General features: G+C 53.4%; 9 protein-coding genes across 9 annotated transcripts; 3 read left to right on the top strand and 6 right to left on the bottom strand.

Moving 5' to 3' along the window:
* Nucleotides 1–276: 276 nt before the first annotated feature.
* On the top strand, nt 277–2168 carry DSM5745_03178 (uncharacterized protein; the record flags this gene model as incomplete). The annotated part of the gene is made up of 3 exons (XM_026745194.1): nt 277–1309; nt 1356–1696; nt 1743–2168. 3 exons carry the CDS (start codon nt 277–279, stop codon nt 2166–2168), a joined length of 1800 nt encoding a protein of 599 aa, XP_026606060.1.
* A 448-nt stretch (nt 2169–2616) lies between these two features.
* On the top strand, nt 2617–3141 carry DSM5745_03177 (oligoribonuclease; the record flags this gene model as incomplete). Its single annotated transcript, XM_026745193.1, has 1 exon — nt 2617–3141. The coding sequence occupies one exon, from the start codon at nt 2617–2619 to the stop codon at nt 3139–3141; it is 525 nt and encodes a 174-aa protein (XP_026606059.1).
* Nucleotides 3142–3438: 297 nt separating this feature from the next.
* Nucleotides 3439–5218, top strand: pgmA (phosphoglucomutase PGM2; the record flags this gene model as incomplete). Its single annotated transcript, XM_026745192.1, has 3 exons — nt 3439–3491; nt 3546–3847; nt 3903–5218. 3 exons carry the CDS (start codon nt 3439–3441, stop codon nt 5216–5218), a joined length of 1671 nt encoding a protein of 556 aa, XP_026606058.1.
* Nucleotides 5219–5341: 123 nt separating this feature from the next.
* DSM5745_03175 (Gfo/Idh/MocA family protein) lies at nt 5342–6997 on the bottom strand (the record flags this gene model as incomplete). The annotated part of the gene is made up of 1 exon (XM_026745191.1): nt 5342–6997. The coding sequence occupies one exon, from the start codon at nt 6995–6997 to the stop codon at nt 5342–5344; it is 1656 nt and encodes a 551-aa protein (XP_026606057.1).
* A 798-nt stretch (nt 6998–7795) lies between these two features.
* On the bottom strand, nt 7796–8746 carry DSM5745_03174 (uncharacterized protein; the record flags this gene model as incomplete). Its single annotated transcript, XM_026745190.1, has 1 exon — nt 7796–8746. The coding sequence occupies one exon, from the start codon at nt 8744–8746 to the stop codon at nt 7796–7798; it is 951 nt and encodes a 316-aa protein (XP_026606056.1).
* Nucleotides 8747–9379: 633 nt separating this feature from the next.
* DSM5745_03173 (uncharacterized protein) lies at nt 9380–10505 on the bottom strand (the record flags this gene model as incomplete). Its single annotated transcript, XM_026745189.1, has 2 exons — nt 9380–10192; nt 10245–10505. 2 exons carry the CDS (start codon nt 10503–10505, stop codon nt 9380–9382), a joined length of 1074 nt encoding a protein of 357 aa, XP_026606055.1.
* Nucleotides 10506–11029: 524 nt separating this feature from the next.
* Nucleotides 11030–12566, bottom strand: DSM5745_03172 (uncharacterized protein; the record flags this gene model as incomplete). Its single annotated transcript, XM_026745188.1, has 3 exons — nt 11030–11950; nt 12002–12373; nt 12435–12566. The coding sequence occupies 3 exons, from the start codon at nt 12564–12566 to the stop codon at nt 11030–11032; spliced, it is 1425 nt and encodes a 474-aa protein (XP_026606054.1).
* Nucleotides 12567–13157: 591 nt separating this feature from the next.
* On the bottom strand, nt 13158–15122 carry DSM5745_03171 (uncharacterized protein; the record flags this gene model as incomplete). Its single annotated transcript, XM_026745187.1, has 1 exon — nt 13158–15122. The coding sequence occupies one exon, from the start codon at nt 15120–15122 to the stop codon at nt 13158–13160; it is 1965 nt and encodes a 654-aa protein (XP_026606053.1).
* A 1601-nt stretch (nt 15123–16723) lies between these two features.
* On the bottom strand, nt 16724–17435 carry eb1 (microtubule-binding protein BIM1; the record flags this gene model as incomplete). The annotated part of the gene is made up of 3 exons (XM_026745186.1): nt 16724–16780; nt 16831–17312; nt 17369–17435. The coding sequence occupies 3 exons, from the start codon at nt 17433–17435 to the stop codon at nt 16724–16726; spliced, it is 606 nt and encodes a 201-aa protein (XP_026606052.1).
* Nucleotides 17436–17916: the final 481 nt, after the last annotated feature.

The raw sequence follows: 17916 nt of genomic DNA, 5'->3' as shown, positions 1-17916 counted from the left end.
TTTCCTGCGACCTCAAGACATCGTTGACAAACTACTGCAGCAGAGCAAAGAAACTTTCAGCTCGACTTACTTTCAACACACCTTTTGCGATTTGTTTAACACCTCGAGAAAGTGAAGGGTATCCTGACCGCCTCCACCAGCCACCACTTCTCCTCCCTTGGCTGTTCGATAGCCCTTTTTTTAGCCTCTTCACCTCATCGCCAGACCTGTTGGACATCGGCTTGAAGTATATTACGGAGCGACTCTACTCGTTAGGCTTTCTTCGCCCATCTCGTCATGCCATGCTTCAAAGGCCTCGCCGTTAGTATACATACTCCAGGCGGACCGCTACCCGAGCACTCGATCCAGCGCCAGTCCCGAGTCTCGCGCATTACCTCCTATATCCCTGTCCCGCCGCCCAAAATTCCCGATACAGCTGGTGGGAAACCGGAGCAGTCTACGTTCGCAATTTCCATTACCTTGTTGAACCCCGGACAAGATGTGCCTTATTCCGCGGGGAAACCGACGGCTGACAACCCCCACCCCAAGCCCAAGGTCGTCGGAGGCCTTCCTGGACAGACAGAGCATCGTGGACTATACACCAGCACGGTCGCGCCGTATCAAGCGCTAACCAACTCCCCGAACGAGACCGTTGCTGCTTACATCTACTTTGATGGCCGGCAAAAGGAGGAGGTCGCTACACTGCTTCGGCGCGGGGAGGAGACCTGGGTGAACTCCCGATGGGTCAGCATTCCCGAGTCGGAAGGTGGTGGACTTGCAGAACGAGAGTTCCTCTTCCGCGAGGTTCCATTGGAGAGGTGGCTCGATGGGCTGGACTTGGTGGGCAAGAAAGACGCAGCTGCGAAGATCGAACGGAGGCGGCAGAAGATGGAGAAACGCCGGGCCAAACGCGAATCTGACGATATCGACGATCTGGATATGGGTGGTAAGAGCAAGCCCGACAGGGGCGTCATGCGTTATGGCAACGATAACAAGTCGCCCTTGGAGGATGTTTCCGACGACGACGTCTCGCTCGCAAGTTCCGACGACGACCCAATTCCGGAATCTACTGGTCAAATCAAGGTTGCGCTTTTCCGCGTCCTAGCGTCTGGCGAGATCAAGCGAGGAGAATACTCGCCGCAATTTGATGCTCATGATGATGATGAAGAAAATCAGGGCGGGCAAGCCGCTGACGAAGATATTGATCACACTACCAGCTTCGCGAAGCCCAAGTCCCTCGATCCGAAGTCTATCAGCACACAAACGGTCACTGGGATTGATCCGTCGGACAAGCCGTATGCGATCTTCACCTTTATGTACCGGGGAGAGCGTAAGTACGAACCGGCCCATGACTAATCGTTGCTAACTCTGCGTAGGACAACTACAGAAAATGGGTATCCTGAAAGATCCGAAGTTGCAAGAGACTCCCGGCTCGGTGAAACGCCGGTCGCAGCAGCTCGACTTTGCAAATCTCGGCCCGATAAAGCCTGGAGGAGGCGTTGGTTTCTTGAACTTCCGGGAGCACACAGAAGGACGGAAGAAGGGCAAGAAAGACAAAGTGATGGCGGACGACGATGATATGGACAGTGATGACGACGATGATGACCGGATACTCAACCAGGCGGACGAGGAGGAAGACAAGGAAGAAGATCAGAACCTCTCCCCGGATGACATTAGGCGACAGGGCGAGCTGGCAGAGGGCTTGCGCCAGATTAAGGTATGCTCGCTCCCGCTTCAGCGCTTCGTAACTAACGCAATATTAGCTTAAACGCCAACACTCGGCCGCGTCGCTTGCCGGCAGCTCTCGACAGGACACAGCAAGCCCCAATACAGCCGCAGACACCCCGTCATCATTGAAAATCTCCACAACTCCGCCCGCAGCGCCGGCAGTATCAGCACCCATAACCGCCGGGCCGTCGGAAACACAGCCGATGAGCGCATTGAATGGAGAGTACATCGGCAGTCCACTCAAGAAGCAGCGTCCTAGTGTCTCACAAGCAGACGAGTCTTCACTCCGACAACGGATGGGATCAGGTCTATCGCAACAGATAAGCGAAGTGCTAGGCAGTAATGATCAGAACGGGGGTGTCGCAAGCGACTCTAAGCCCCCCCTTGGTCCTGGCCACGATGAAGCCCTGCAGTCTCCTAAGACGGTGACTCCACCTGACAATGTGGACGAGGAGCTGTAGACTGAAGGCGGCGAATTTATCAACATACAACAAAGCATATCATCTTATTTCTGACATATCAACTCTTCACGACGTGACGGATTGGCGCAAGGGGCATAACATTTAGCCCATATTGGAATCTTTATTTTCTCTATTATATTTCTTTTGTGGACGTACATGATGTGGAATGACAAACTAGGAGGCGGAATTGGCATTTGCTAGAGAGGTCTACTATCAGAGGATAGAGTGGATAGCACTGTATGGCCTATTACGTATTGTTCGGAGCTCAAATGACTTCCGCAGACGGAAACTTTCTGCAAACTTCAACTCTCTACGTCTGATCTACAACTACCTAGACTACACATACCTACGATGCCTCTTACACGCTCCACCGATCCCCTAGTCTGGATCGACTGCGAGGTTCGGCCGCCGCCCAACTCCTGACAGCCCATTCTCACTGTTGACAAAGATGACGGGTCTCGACCCGAATACCGACCAAATCCTGCAAATCTGCTGCTTCATCACCGACGCCAACCTCAACCTCCTCGACACAACGGGCTTCGAAACGGTGGTCCACGTGCCCCAGAGCGCGCTAGACGCCATGTCGCAGTGGTGCATCGACACCCACGGCCGCACGGGACTAACGCAGCGCGTCCAGACCTCGACCGTGACGCCCGAGGCCGCGGCGGCCAACCTGCTCGCGTACATCAAGCGGTACATAGCGACGCCCCGAACGGCGCTGCTGGCGGGGAACAGCGTTCACGCGGATAAGGCGTTCCTGGCGTGTGGACCGTATGCGGCGGTGTTGGAGTGGCTGCACTATCGAATTGTGGATGTCAGTACGATTAAGGAGGTTGTTAGGCGGTGGGGAGGCGAGGGGCTGCTGGGCGCGGTGCCGCCCAAGAAGGAGGTGCATGAGGCCCGGGAGGACATTCTGGAGAGCATCGAGGAGATGAAATTCTACAGGGAGCAGCTGTTTGGCAGTAGCAAGTAAATAATAGTCAGGGTGCATTGGCCGTCCAGGAGACTGGTGGGGAGTGATGCTATGATTACATTACTCTACCAAGTTACCCCTCAGGCCAGGTATTTGTTGTGTTTCTCCTCCCCCCACCAGACCAGGAGAAGCAAGCAAGCTTCAACTATTTTAATCCTGCGCATCGAGCCAATTGTCGGTGAACATTCCAGACCCTGTTTGACCTACTAGACCTACTTATAATTGCCCTCTCCCTCCGTTGCTTTCTCCTCTCTTTCTGTTCTCCCATCCAAACCAACTCATCACAGCTACCCCGCCATGTCGGTCCAGACCGTTTCCATCCAGCCCTTCGGCGACCAGAAGCCCGGAACGTACGTCAATGCCTTCAGTCTCTGTCCGTCTGCGAAAAACTGACAATTGTCCAGCTCCGGCCTGCGAAAAAAGGTCAAGATCTTCCAGCAAGAGAACTACACCGAGTCCTTCGTCACCAGCATCATCCTCTCCATCCCTGAGGGCGCTCAGGACGCTTTCCTCGTCATCGGTGGCGATGGCCGCTACTACAACTCCGACGTCATCCAGAAAATCGCCAAGATCGGTGCCGCCTATGGCGTGAAGAAGCTCATTGTCGGCCAGAACGGCATCCTCAGTACCCCTGCTGCCAGCAACCTCATTCGCAAGAGGAAGGCCACCGGTGGTATTCTCTTGACTGCTAGCCACAACCCTGGTGGTACGTTCACACCTAGTTCAAGAATTATGAGCGGCGAGCTAATTTGCAAGGATAGGTCCCGACAACGACTTCGGTATCAAGTACAACCTCACCAACGGCGCGCCCGCCCCCGAGCAAGTCACCAACAAGATCTACGAGGTCTCCAAGTCCCTCACCTCCTACAACTACATTGACCTCCCCGAGGTCGACACCACCACAATCGGCACCCGCAGCTATGGCCCCCTCGAGGTCGAGGTCGTCCACTCCACCGAGGACTACGTCGCCATGATGAAGGAGATCTTCGACTTCGACCTGATCCGCAGCTTCCTCAAGAAGCACCCCGACTTCAAGGTCCTCTTCGACGGTATGCACGGTGTCACCGGCCCCTACGGCGTTGACATCTTCGTCAACGAGCTCGGCCTCCCCTCCGACAGCACAATGAACTGCATCCCCAAGCCCGACTTCGGCGGCGGCCACCCCGACCCTAACCTCGTGTACGCGCACGAGCTTGTCGAGGCCGTCGACAAGAACGGCATCCACTTTGGCGCCGCCTCCGACGGCGACGGAGACCGCAACATGATCTACGGTGCCAACACCTTCGTCTCCCCCGGCGACTCTCTCGCCATCATCGCCCACCACGCCAAGCTCATCCCTTGGTTCCAGAAGCACGGCGTCGACGGCCTCGCCCGCTCCATGCCCACCTCCGGCGCCGTCGACCTCGTCGCCAAGGCCCAGGGCCTGCAGAGCTACGAGGTCCCCACAGGCTGGAAGTTCTTCTGCAACCTGTTCGACAACAAGAAGATGTCCATCTGCGGTGAGGAGTCCTTCGGTACTGGCTCCAACCACATCCGTGAGAAGGACGGCGTCTGGGCCATCGTCGCCTGGCTGAACATCATTGCCGGCGTCGCCGAGCAGAAGCCCAACGAGACTCCTTCCATCGCCTCCATCCAGGCCGAGTTCTGGGAGACCTACGGTCGCACCTTCTTCACCCGCTATGACTACGAGAACGTCGATTCCGAGGGCGCGAACAAGCTCATCGCCGCCCTGAGCGAGAAGGCCGTCGACAACAAGGACTCTTTCGTCGGCAGCACCGTCTCCGGCCGCAAGGTCGTGGACTCCGGCAACTTCGCCTACACTGACCTCGACGGCAGCGTCGCCAAGAACCAGGGTCTATACGCCAAGTTTGATGACGGCAGCCGCCTTGTTGTTCGTCTGTCCGGTACCGGAAGCAGCGGCGCTACCATCCGGTTGTACGTTGAGAAGTACGAGGGCGACAAGAGCAAGTACCAGATGGAGACGCAGGAGTACCTGAAGGATAACGTCGGGCTGGCCCTGGAGTTGCTGAAGTTCAAGGAGTTTGTTGGTCGTGAGGAGCCTGATGTTAAGACTTAGGTTGGGTTGGGTTAGGTCGGGTTTACCTACCGTACTGTGTGATCTCTTCTTGTCTTTGAGCATTGATGAGCATTAGTGATTAGTTAATATATAGCCTTCTCGTCGCACTTTCGGTCTCTCCATCTACAATCCAACTCCCGCCAACTTCCCCTCCCACCACTCTCCCCACCTAACAACCCCTTCCTCCCGTCGACTCTCCTCTGCCGCGAAAACAACCCCATGACTCTTGATCACATCCTCGAGCGTACACCCCACAAACGCCCTCTGCGCCCTCCCAACATCCCACCCCTCATTCACAACCTTCTCAACAGCACCCACGAAGCCCCTGGCAAGTCCATAGTCCCCACCCCCATGCGCCTCTTCCTCCTCGGGCGGCTGCTTGGGGATCTCAATAACCCGGGTCTGATTGTCGGCAAACGTATATATCGTTATAGTCGACGAGGTGTACGTGATTTCACCCGCTGTGCCGTAGATCCGGCCTCGTCGAATACATTGCGCTTGCGTTGGGGCGATCATGTGCAGGGTTGCTGTTATGCCGGGCCCTCTTGCGTTCTTCTTAGGTTTAGATTGGGATGGTGGTGCTGGGGGGAGGACATCCCAAGCAAGCGTGACGAACTGGTCATCCATGACATCGTTATCCGATTCCCAGACACAGCGGCCGTACCATGGCCTCTTCTTGATGACTTCGTCGGGTGTATTCTCATCATAGTCTTGCTTTAGCGTTGAAAGGAGATGCGACTCCGCGGCTGATATGTCCCCTTCCCCGCTCGTTTCCTTGTGCGTGCCGTCGGCGTTGTACTTCCCGTATCCCGGCGGCAGGTAATCTTCTATATCAGCGCAGACAATGTTAACGGGCCACCTTGTCTCGCCCTTTCGGAGCTGGTTATCGCGGTAGATCCGGATGGCGGAGTACGTGCAGTCCCGCTCCATAGGGCAGGATGCGCAGTTTGTCGCGGAGCCCGCGGCGGGTGGTTTCTGGGAGGGCGTGAACTGCGTGAGGTAGCCTGTTGACGAGACAGTTCGGAGCCTCAACTTCTTCTCCTCGTCACCGTCTGAGGTGGGGGATGTAAGCGCCCCTTCAACAAGCCACATCAGAAAGTCAACATCGTGACAACTCTTCGTCAGGAGACTTCCATCTCCGTTTTCCGTTTCCCGGCGCCAGTTCCCGCGCACGTAGCTGTGTGCAAAGTGCCAGTGTCCGACGGGCTCGGTGTGTTCGACGGAGACGATGTCCCCAATGACTTTTTCTTCACGCACTAGCCGTCGTAGAAAGGTGTTATGCGGGCTGTAGCGGAGGACATGGCCAATCGAGAAGATGCTCCTCGGTTTCCCCCTGCCTTTCGAAGCTCCTTCCGAGTTGGTGTGAGTGTAGGCAGCGTACACACTCAGACAGTCATCCAGCGATAACGCCAGCGGTTTCTCGCAGAGGACATGCAAGTCCAACAGGTCTGCTTTCGCGATCGCCTTCAAGACAGCAATGTGTGTTTCGTCGAGGCTGCAGATAAGCACACCGTCAACCCCTCCCTCTACCTCTTCCCCCGCTTGCTTTCGCCGTCGCCGCTCAGTCTCATAGCTAATCCAGCTCTCCCACCCATCGAACTCTTGTGATGATTCTGGCGAGCTCTCACCCCAGATATATCTCTCGCCGAGAACGCGCCGCTTAAACGGGTCTGGCTCTGCGACTGCACCTATGCGTGCGGGGGTGGAGGTTGTTATTGCGCGGGCGTAGGCGGACCCGCGTGACCCAGCCCCGATTATGAGGAAGGTTAGTTGTTTCATTCTTCGTTCTTATATTCTAGTCTCAGGATCTCTTTGTGTAAGAGTTTTGATAGATGAGTGAGGGAGGGGAACGATGGGAGGGGTTGGGCTATAGTAGTGACACGGTTACATTGCAGGATTGCTGATTGGACGAGGACGGGGATTGGGGCCAGCGCAGCACTGGGGTTGGTATATAAATAGAAACTGGATCGTAGATGGGGTACGATAACGGTTTTATAGTTCACAGTCAGTCTATATCGATACTTAGTCTTTTTTAGTTTTGCGTCCATGGTTCAGATGTACTGTACTTTGAACTTAACCACAGAGAAAAACAGGTACAGTTGCTGCACCAAATCAGCAGAAGAACCCACGGTATAATCTGGAGAGAACGTAGTATTCTAATGTACCCTGGCTATATCAAGAGCACTACGCCTAAACATGAATACAGTTCAAACATTAGTCTTCGCCAAAGGATACCTATTGCTATGCCAGAACCGGGACCAAAGACCATGGATGGGCAAACACCAATTACCAACGGCTTCAGACCATGAATAAGCACGTGCAAGGAGAACAAGCAAAAGTAGAAACAAGCAAAAGTAGAAACAAGCAAAAGTAGAAACAAGCAAAAGTAGAAACAAGCAAAAGTAGAAACAAGAAAAAGCAGAAACAAGCAAAAGCAGAAACAAGCAAAAGCAAAAGCAGACGTGGAAGCCAACCCGGACAGAAACTGAAACATGACACCTTTAATGACAACAACACAGTCCATGAGATCACTTCTGGATGAGGAGACAAACCCAGTGCAAACCCACCTCAATCAACTCAGGGCAACAAGTCCTCAGTGCCCTTCTGCCACTCCCTGAAATTGTGCAATTCACACTTCTGGAACTCCTCCAGCTTGTACTTCCCCTCTTCGCGGCCGAACTCCTTCATGATCATCTCAATGATGAAAACAGGCGGAAGATCACCAGGCTCCTCAAAGACCTCAACCCCAGCCGGCCCCATCTCCCGACGCAGGTACGCCAGCCAAGGTTTCGCGTAGTATCCAGAGATGAGCAGCTTGTCCAGCTGCTTGATCTTAGCCAGCGCACGCACGACTTCCAGATTATCGCCTAGACCCCTAGAAGCACTGCCTGCGCAAAACTCCCGGGCTTCCCATGTGATGGAGAACTTCCTGAGAGCCTTTGCGTCGGTGGACAAGGTACTAAGAAGCTGCATCAAGAAATCAAGGCTGAAGCCGCTTTCAATCGAGATGTCTAGGTCGCGGATCATTTCGAAGTTTGCGGCGCCGATGCGGGTGATGGGGGTCACGGTCATGGTGCTGAAGGCATTTGCGCCATACAGGATTGGGACTGCCTCGCAGTAGACCTGCTTGCAGGTTCGCACGATGGCTGCTTGGATATACCTATTTGCAAGTATCTGCACGCCGACGTCCAGGTTCACGGGCGAGATGTCTCCGTTGTCATCGCGGCTGACGAGGAGGAGCTCGTAGATCGGGAGACGGAGTTCGGGTGGAATGGTGAGAAAGCTGGGCTTCTGAGACGTGTCTCCACAAGCACGAGAAGAAAAAAGAGGAACGGTTGCTGCGAGGGTGCTAGGACCGCTGTTATGAGTTGACTCGGTCTCGGTGTTGACTGTGTTGCTTGGAGAGAGTTTGATGGTCGAGATCTCGGTGCTGGAGACTGTGGTACCTTTGATGCCTAACTTCTTGATGTCTTGGCCGAGGTCAAAGAAGACTTCCGCAATGTCTTTGTGTCTGAAAGCCAATTCCATTGCGTGGGCCAGATGTGTCGTTTGTTTGGAGGTCAAGGTCGGTTCTGAAGAGGGGTTATGGGTGGGAACAGAGACCAAGATGAGATGCTCGCAGAATAACAGCAGCAAGGGATGACTCAGGGAGTGAAGTGAGGGGGACTGGAAAATACCCTGAAAGAGGAAGAGGTTAAGAGGGGAAGATTGGGGAGAAAATGCATGCCAACATGCAGGGTGAGTGTTGCCCCGGCATCTGAAATTCACTTGATTCACTCAGAGCATGAAGCTAGAGAATCTGGAAGCCTGCATCACTTTCTAAATAGAAGCTCTTTATTTGTTGCTACCTCAGAACTTGTGTTTGAGTTGACTGACTGAGGGGTTGAAAGAAACAAAAGAAACAATCATTAAACAGCTAAAGGAAATGGACATGAACTTTTAGTCAACTTATGACAGAAATGAAGCACAGAAAAGACATGACCCTCACGGCATAAACTTAGAAGAACAAGACGGAGATTCAGCCAAGCATTACCACAACTGTATAGCATGGCCCATCTATAAACGGGTTGTCAGCATCAATGCAAACTTCATACTCGGACAAATCCTTCGCAGGGCAACATAGTGGCTCAGATGCAGCTCCAGATTAACAACACAGCATGGCTAAGGCCATATATCCTCCGTTCCTTCCTGGAATTCTCGGACCCTCGAGAAAAGCAATTCAACTAGATCACAGTGAACGACTGCGCCAAACTGACCAGCTTCTTGAACCTGCACGCCAGCGCCCTCCATCTCCCTCTTCAGGTAGGTCAGCCAATTCTTCGCATAGAATCCGAAGATGTTCAGGCGTGTCACCTGCTTGACCCTTGCCAGGGCACGCACAAAAGTCACATTGTCACCTAGCCCACGCCCTCTAGCGCCCCTGCTCAGTGGCTCGGAGCTCAAGGTGTTCGCAATCCAAACAACGGTAAGAGTCTCAAGTCCCGACGCATCCTTGGCCAGCTTCTTTAAGAACAGCAGCCAGAATTTGAGCTCGCGGTCAGCGTTCCATTGAATCGTGAGACTCAGCTTCTTGAGGTGCTTGGTATTAGTTGCACCGACCTGCTTGAAGAAGCGAAGCATGTAGATTGGCGAGGGAACCATGAAGCTATTGTCCCTGTAGAGATGGACGGCTGCTTCACTGTGAATTTGTTTGCAGGTGCGAAGGATTGCTGTGTGCAGGCTCTTGACTTTTCCGGGTTGGTACAGATCCTGTGGGGGGCTTTGTTCCAGAAAAATCAGTTTCTCGCTGGTGATCCTGGCTCTATCTTTAGGGATGTCGGCTGCAGAATGACGGCTGAAGAGCAGGAAGTTGTAGACTCGACGACGGACCTCGAGAGGGAGTCCTAGGAAGTTGAAAGTCTGATCGGGCTTGGTATTGGGAGGAGTATTAAGGGCCGGCTCGGACATCATAGAGTTGACCGAGGTAGACGAGGGCTTGAAGTTCTTGTTAAGCTAGTTCTTGCCGCTGGAGGCTTATCGTACTTACCTTGGAAGGAGCCTTGTTGGTGGTCTTCAGCTTCGTAGTGCCCTTTGAAGCATATGAGGAATTGATGGATGTGTTAGGCTTGTTCTCGTCGTTCAAAGCTTGGTTGGTTATAGTCTCAAGAGGGTTACGGTGACCTTGCTTCGGTTTCGGGGCGTTGGTTGAAGCAGACGAGGACTTGGACTTGGTCCCGGGCTTGTCGTCGTTGAGGTCGAGGCCAAAGAAGGCTTTCTCGATGTCTCTCTTCCTAAAAGGAAAAGCCATGGTGACCAGAGACAGGGATGCATGTCACCAGCTCGATGGCTTGAAGATGAACGGAGAGATGATGAGGTTGGAAGGAGGGGACAGAGTTGAGGGATGAAGGATGGACGGAAGTGAGAAGCAAAAGATCTTGGGTGGGAGACCAGGCCCCGCGGCTTCCCTCGCTCGCTTCTCTTATAGTGCTCTGCGGCAGCAACTGAAGTATGACCGATGAACCTTCCCTCTCTCGAGAACCTTACCAAACTTATGACCGAGGCAGCCGTGTTCAACTAGTATCTCGTTGACTTCTCAAACCAGGCCTAAAGCCGTGGAATAAGTAGCCCATTGCAGCTGCCCAGAACGTCAGCAATCAGAAGAACATCAGACGGCATCATGAATTCAACGCCTTGGGGTTGAGTATCATTCGTATGGCTCTCTCAAACAGACAAGGTATACATTGTGCTTGGAGGGTTATATTGACTGACTGAGTTAAAGATGATAGACCCATTCAGACTCAAGCCAGTCTTTCCCCTTTCAAACCCGGTTTATCATCCCATAACAACCCCATTCTCCCTCAAATACCCCTCAAGCTTCCTATCTTCCTCCTCAAGATCCAACTCGCCACTCTCCGGCAAAAACCAATATACAATCATACCCAAAACCGCCACACCACCCGCCAGATAAAACGTCGCACTATCACCTCCTCGCTCTCTCAACGGCGTAAAGCACTGCGTTCCCACCGCTGCACCTGTTCGTCCAAAAGCAAGCGCAACACTATACCCCATACCGCGCATTGCTGTGGGAAAAGACTCGGACGAAATCAAGCCAATGGTAGCACCGGGCCCCATGTGCCCAAACGCATTGAGGAGGCCGTACAGAACCACAAACGCAGCCATGTGCTGCGAGAGCTTGTGGAAGCATCCGCCGATAATAAAGCCCGTTACCGTGTACCCCGCAAAGCCAGCGATACCGGTGTTGCGGCGACCGATAGCGTTCGTGAGATATGCGCCCAGCACAACGCCGGGGACTGGGAGGACTGCAAGAATCACCTGCCAGATGGCGGTTGTTTGGATGTTGCTATCTGTGACCAAAGACGAGATGATGGTACTGGACATGATGCTGTTGGGAAAGTTGATGAAGTCGTACAGGAAGAATGCGGTGGACGTAGTCAGGAGACGGGGCCAGTAGCGGCGGACGAGCAGGAGGTAGAAGCGCCAGGAGCGGTTCTGCGGACTGCTCTTGAAGTTGGAGTTGTGGTAGAGTGTTGAGTCGGCCATGAAGAATCGCAGCAGCATGATCGTGAAAGGGAGGATCGTGGCGATAGAGTAGATGGCATGGAATGTGATGTGCAGGTTGTTGTTGCTTGCTTTCAGGCTGATCAGGTAGATGATTTGCAGGATTGGCGAGGCGAGCGTTGCCATGAGCGTCGTGAACGAGACGAAGACAGGGCCGCGGTAGCGGCGTTTGAACTGCTCCTATTAGCATATACTTCATGATTTTGAAGACCCAAAGGGGCTTACATCGTCCGACTCTTCCAACCCAGCCGCCGCACTGGGCGGATATTCGCCCCCAACACCGAATCCACAGATTCCACGCACAATGACCATGAACCACAGCATGTTGTGCGAAGGGTGCACCTGCAGCGCCAGCGCAGCCATCAACGTGCTAATAGTGACCAGTCCCGACGTAAAGACAAGGCCCGCTCGTCGCGAGACCATGTCCGAAACATACCCCAGGACGACGACACCGAGAATTGCGCCAATAATCAACGAGTTACTGATCCGCGTCTGCATCTCAGACGGGTACCCCGAGCTTCCCAGCAGGTGCTTGAAAATGACATTTGTGGGATTCGCGAGGCCGTTTTGGAAGCCGTCGCTGAAGTTCGCGATGTACTAAGCAATTGTCAGTATGGCTATTCGAGGGTCGGTGCTTTTGTGGGTGAGGAGCACTGACACAACTCAGGATCGTCAGGTTACTCTGCCACCGCGCAGGACGGTACGGCTTCTGCTGTTCGATTTCATGGTCTGCGACGACCGTTTCCTCAGCCTTGGTGTGGCTGTCCGGGGGGTTGTCTGCGATGGCCATGGCGAAGCGCAATTGCCGTAGGTTTTTGATGCTTGAACTCCCATCGTGGTCTGAGGGCTTGGCCAAGTATTTATCTGCTGCTGATCAGAATCAAGTAATCGGGATTGATAAAATCGGTTATCTTGATTTGTGTGTTCTGTCACCTGTGGAGTGGAGGGTCTTCGGACGCGGTCCGCAAGCAAAGATCTTTGCCTTAGTTGTTGGAATCTAGGCTTCCGGTCCTCATCTCCGCGGTCCGCGGAGGGCCTTTTTGATAAAGAGACCATTGACGAGTCTGACAACAAGACGCGAACAGGACGCTAAGCTTTGAACCCCCACTTGAAGCGAAAAGCTTTGCTGTCTTATGCGCGCCGGCAAGGCGGCGGCATGCCGTGTCTGTTAGCTTAGTGGCTAAGGCTTATCAGAATCTTGAATCGATCAATAGGAACAAGAATCCTTACATAATGATGGAGATAAATGCCGATCTTCAACTGGAGAAGTCTAGGCCTACAGCGTACTCCTACAGTTGACAGCTCAAGGCATCTTCAACAATTAAATGCCTACATGGTATCACTATTTACATTACATGATAGTTATTTACTCCCGGTCAGATCATAAACTCTCCGTAAAGCGACTCCCGCGACTCCCATCGAAACTCGGATGACTGCGTCCTAGCGCATCCGGCCGTTTCGGTATTGCTATCGGACCAGACGGCGTCATAGTGTAAGGCATGGGCACTGACCGCGCACTCGCCTCAGCCCACGTTGTCGCATTCGCTGAGCCCGATGTTGGTATCCGCGCTGGAGACGGTCGCATTACGGGAACGCCCTCCTCCGGTGCTTCGCGGGTGAAACTCGTATCCAGCGGCATGCTGAACGGATTTGACGGTGGCGGTTGTGATGGCGAGAATGCTGATCTAGGGATGATTGGTGGAAATGTAGCACTGATTTCAGATTCTGTCGGCGATAGGCTCCCATTGCCGTAATCATAACCTGGCTGGGTACCGGATGGGAGTTTGCGGCCTGCGATCTTCTGAAACCCACGCTCGCTACTAGGAGTCGTGCTCACGAAGCTCTCTTCGCCGGTGGATATCTGAGACTGCCGCCAGCGTTTCATGAATGCCGGGGCAAAGTATGCAGCTCCGAACATTGAGTGCGTGTTGGAGTCACGCGAAGCCATTTCTCTCGTGGCGCCAGCCCCAATAAGACCGCCGTCGACGCCTCCGTCGTCTGCTATTGACCTATTGGCGGGTGATCCAAGGAAGAAACCAGTTTTCCTGCGCCGCCGCAGCAGGAACCAGATCAACAAGAACAATAGCGAAAAGCCGGCCACGCCTCCCACAACACCCCCAACAATTTTACCGGTGGTTTGAGGGCTCATTGTGCTAGATCCTGTGTCGTTTGAATCCGGTGAAACAGCTGAGCCGTCTGTGGTCCCTGTGGGCTCTGAGGTACTGCCATCGCCAGAACCGTAGCCGCCATAATAGGATGGTGAATCGGAATACGATGTATGTGACTGAGAAGTGGTGGTCGTACTTGAGGAAGAAGAATCGGAGGCAATTGAAGTACTTGTAGGATTTGTGTTGATGTCGGAGCTAGAGTTGGAACCGTCACCAGATCCAATGCCCATAATATCTTGAGTGGCAACCGGTGATTGAGTAGAGACCACGGCAGTGGGAAGATCAAGGCTCGACCCTTGAAACACGGGAGTGGCATTTGGAGAACCGGACGACTGGCCGATTATGGCAGCGGACGTAGAGACAGTCGCGGAAGTGGTCGGAGACGTGGTAGGGACGGAGATAGATACTGTCGGTGCGGATAGGCTCTCAATATCAGAGGTAAGTGACGCAATTATCCCAGAGACTTCGGTCACGGCCGATGACAGCGCTTCTGATATTGATGCCACAGCAGTCACGGACTCTGTGGGTTCGGTCAGCGGTACAGTGGACGTATCCGCGGCAGCCGCTCCTGATGATATACTAGCTGCAGCCTCTTCAGAAGCCAACTCTGTGGAGAGAGCAGTTGCAGACTCTGAAGGTGCCGTGGCCACTGTTGTCGACCGATCTCCCGATGCATTTTCAACGGTGGCTGCTACCGCAGTATGGTCTGCTACTGAGGTTGTCAGTTCAATCCCCGATTCCGTCGTTGGATCCGGAGAATATGAAACTATCGTGGTGATTGTAGTTACTGCTGTCACTGTAGTCGATGCGTCATCTGACGCACCAGTGGCAGGCAGCTGTGTCGTTTGCTGATCCGAATCAGAGGATACAGCAGTGGGTTCAGACGCTGACGTTGTTTCAGGAACTTGCGTCGTGGTAGCTGGAACTGGTTCGGCGTCGGTGGTGGCCGTGGTTTGCGGATCGGCTTGTGTTACAGTCGTGGACGAATTGGGCGCGTATTGTCGTTTCCCATGCAGGTCCAGCCATCGCTCGTGTAGATTCTTCGAATGCGATTTCTGCTTGGGACCGGTTTTTGCATGATCCAACGTTGATCCTTGCCCATATTCCTGTGTTTCTAGCCGGTGTTTCCGTATCAATCGTTCGTACCGACCATGTCTAGAGGTACCATGGGTGGTCATGTTGGCTATTCACCTAGCCGCCGTGGGAGCAAGAAGGCGACGCTGCGCAGTGAGAAAGAATGTGATAGAATTTAACGAGATGTCTGCCTGCCGACACTCGTATTGGCCGTCGTTGAGGCCAATGATTGCGATGTGATGCGAATAGTAGTGTTTCAAGGAGCGTCGTCGAGTCGAAGCGATGTGATGATAGCAACTGGGTATCCGATAAAGCAAGATAGTGAAATCGAACCGAAAGAGGTCAAGGAGCGATGCGAACAATGACTTTGGAGTAGTTGCAGGTGTGAGGTAGGTCAAGGAGCGGACATCGAGCAGCAAACAGTGGCTGTCGACAAAGAACTAGCTTGGCTTGGGGGAGCGAATCAACATGCGATCTAACCAGAAACATGCCATGAGTTAGTGGAGGTCTCGGCTACCTAGCAGGAGCCATGGGATGAACCATCTGGGTGAAACATACAAAGAGTCGAATGATCGTAGTGAAGTATCAAGAGTCGTCAAGACTAGGCCATCATGAATCTTCGCCGTCAGATGGCAACGGGTGGTATTTCATTCCGTTCCGAGTGTTCCAGGTCGCAGGTGTCAGTGGGCGAGGCTCCACGTTGACTCGCCAGACCCAAGGTTCCGGTCCTGGCCCAACAGTTGTCACTATCTCGTGTGGCGTGAATCAATCCGCCAACAACTGAGATGCCTTTGTGCTGGTAGACTAACAATAGGGCCGGAGAAGAGAACGAGAAGCGCTGGAGGAGAAAAGAAAAGGACGGGAAAAGTTGAGAGGGAAGACGGGAAAGAGGAGACGAGGGCGGTTCAGGAACAGGAAAAGGAGGCTAAGAATAACAACGGCGAACGCTCAGACTGGCTCCGTAATTAAATGAGATGACGGTCTTAGACTTGCAGACTTAAGACAGACTAACCACTTTAGCTCGCAGAGCGGAGAGCGGGTCGCAGAGCAGTTTCACTTCCTCGTTCTCTTCAACGGACGCTGCAGAATCGAACCATGCCACAGCTGCCTGTTAACCTGAAGAACCTGGCCTGGTGTGCTGAGTCGAAACAGGCCAGCTGTTCCACGGGTGCGTCGCACTCGAATGTTCTGGGCAACTACCAAAATTGGGATCCCCACCACCGTCAGACACTTCGGTGAGACCTCACAGGCGCTGTGTGACTGCAAGGGGCGAGTAAACAAACATGCAAGGTACCGAATTAATCAGCTTATTATCATATCGAGGTACAATATAGCCTCGATCTTTCGTGCTACGACACCTCTTCCGATGCTGACGTCAGGGTAGTATACTTGCTCCCGAGGTCGTAGACGTAGACTAGATCGAGAGGGTAGATCCGTGATGAGGAATGTGACACTGTACCGTGGACTCGGCGATAGGAATGCTTCAGTTCAGCCTTATCCGAGCATGCTTAGATGGGCGAGGATAATCTCATTCATCCAATTATACAAGCCAGCAACGCGTCTCTCGACTACTAACCATGCACCTCTAGACCTGACCCCACGGTCCATGATCCAAACAGACAGATTAAAAAAGACTCGCCAGGAATGTGCAAGGGTAATTTGATTTCAGCGCTGTAAGATGAAGGGTATTAATAGGCTAGCTGCCTCAGAACGTCTCCAGCTCATCACCCGGGGCCTCGCCCTCGGGAATCTCAAATCCTTCCTATAAAGTGGTCAGTGCCCTGATCTCAAAGTCTAATTCTGCCATCATACCTCTGTCGAGTAAAGAATGCCCTGGATGTGCTTCACTAGTGAATCATCATCCTTCTCCAGTTCTGGGTCCGCCTCAACCGCACTCTGGAGCAGCAGCTCGATGTCCCGAAGCTTGGCAAAGTAAAAGTCGCGCTCCTTCTCCAATCCACTAATCGCCTCCTTGTTCGAGTTGATCTCCGCCTGCAGCGCAGCGACAGTAGCAGAGCTGGCTCCTCCAGCAGCAGGTCGTGCGCGTCCAACAGTGGGAGTGGTTCCACGTCGGGCACTGCTAGCAGAGCTTGCGCCTGCACGCGAACCACCCGCGGAGGCGGAGGGTGCGCCGGAGGCCTTTCGGCGGGCGAGCGCATCGTAGTCTCCGCCCGGGTAATGTTGATCCCAGTACTTCTTTGTCCACTGGAGGAACTCCAAGTTATCCTGCATTCGGCATTTGGAGAGCGACTCGACGGGAATCGGCTTGTCGACTTGGTGCTTCGCGAAAACGTCTGTAAAAAGAGCGGATTAGCGGCGGGACTGCATTATCGGCGAATGTGTAACGTACTCTGCAGGACCTTGAAGTTTTGGAGATAAGCGTATTCGCTGTTAACGTTGAACTTTACTCGCGACATAGGGACGTCCACTGTTGACGCAATAATATGTCAGTTTCCGCTCAATGCCTGCCCGCTCCCTCAAAGGGTCACTCACTGAAAATGGAGTCGAAAATCTGGCATAGCGCAGCTCTGCAGGCCTGACTGTCAGCAAGTTGACCGCTGATTCGATCATCACTTCATTGAGGCGTAAAACCATTGGAGAAGGATAGTTGCAGGGCAAGGGGTTCGCTCGTACCCGGTTCCGCACTGTTCGATCTTGGTCATGTTCAGCTGCAGCAGGTTGTTGAGCCATGCTAGCAGTTCCTGTCTATATTCCAGACGACAATCCATCAGCATCCGTCCGGTAACCCTGGTATATCGAAAAGAGGCCGGGATCTGACGAACCTGGATTCGCCCATGGTGGGGTAGGATTTGGGGGGGAAGGTGAGCCTGGCGGGGATGTGTAAGGATGGAAGGAAAAGATTGACGGATATAAGCGTCGCTGGGTACGACCAGGATT

Source organism: Aspergillus mulundensis (genome assembly GCF_003369625.1).
Source record: "Aspergillus mulundensis strain DSM 5745 chromosome Unknown scaffold_2, whole genome shotgun sequence".
Taxonomy (NCBI): Eukaryota; Fungi; Ascomycota; class Eurotiomycetes; order Eurotiales; family Aspergillaceae; genus Aspergillus; species Aspergillus mulundensis.
The sequence above is the reverse complement of the archived record's forward strand: the minus strand, read 5'-3'. Positions and strand labels throughout refer to the sequence as shown.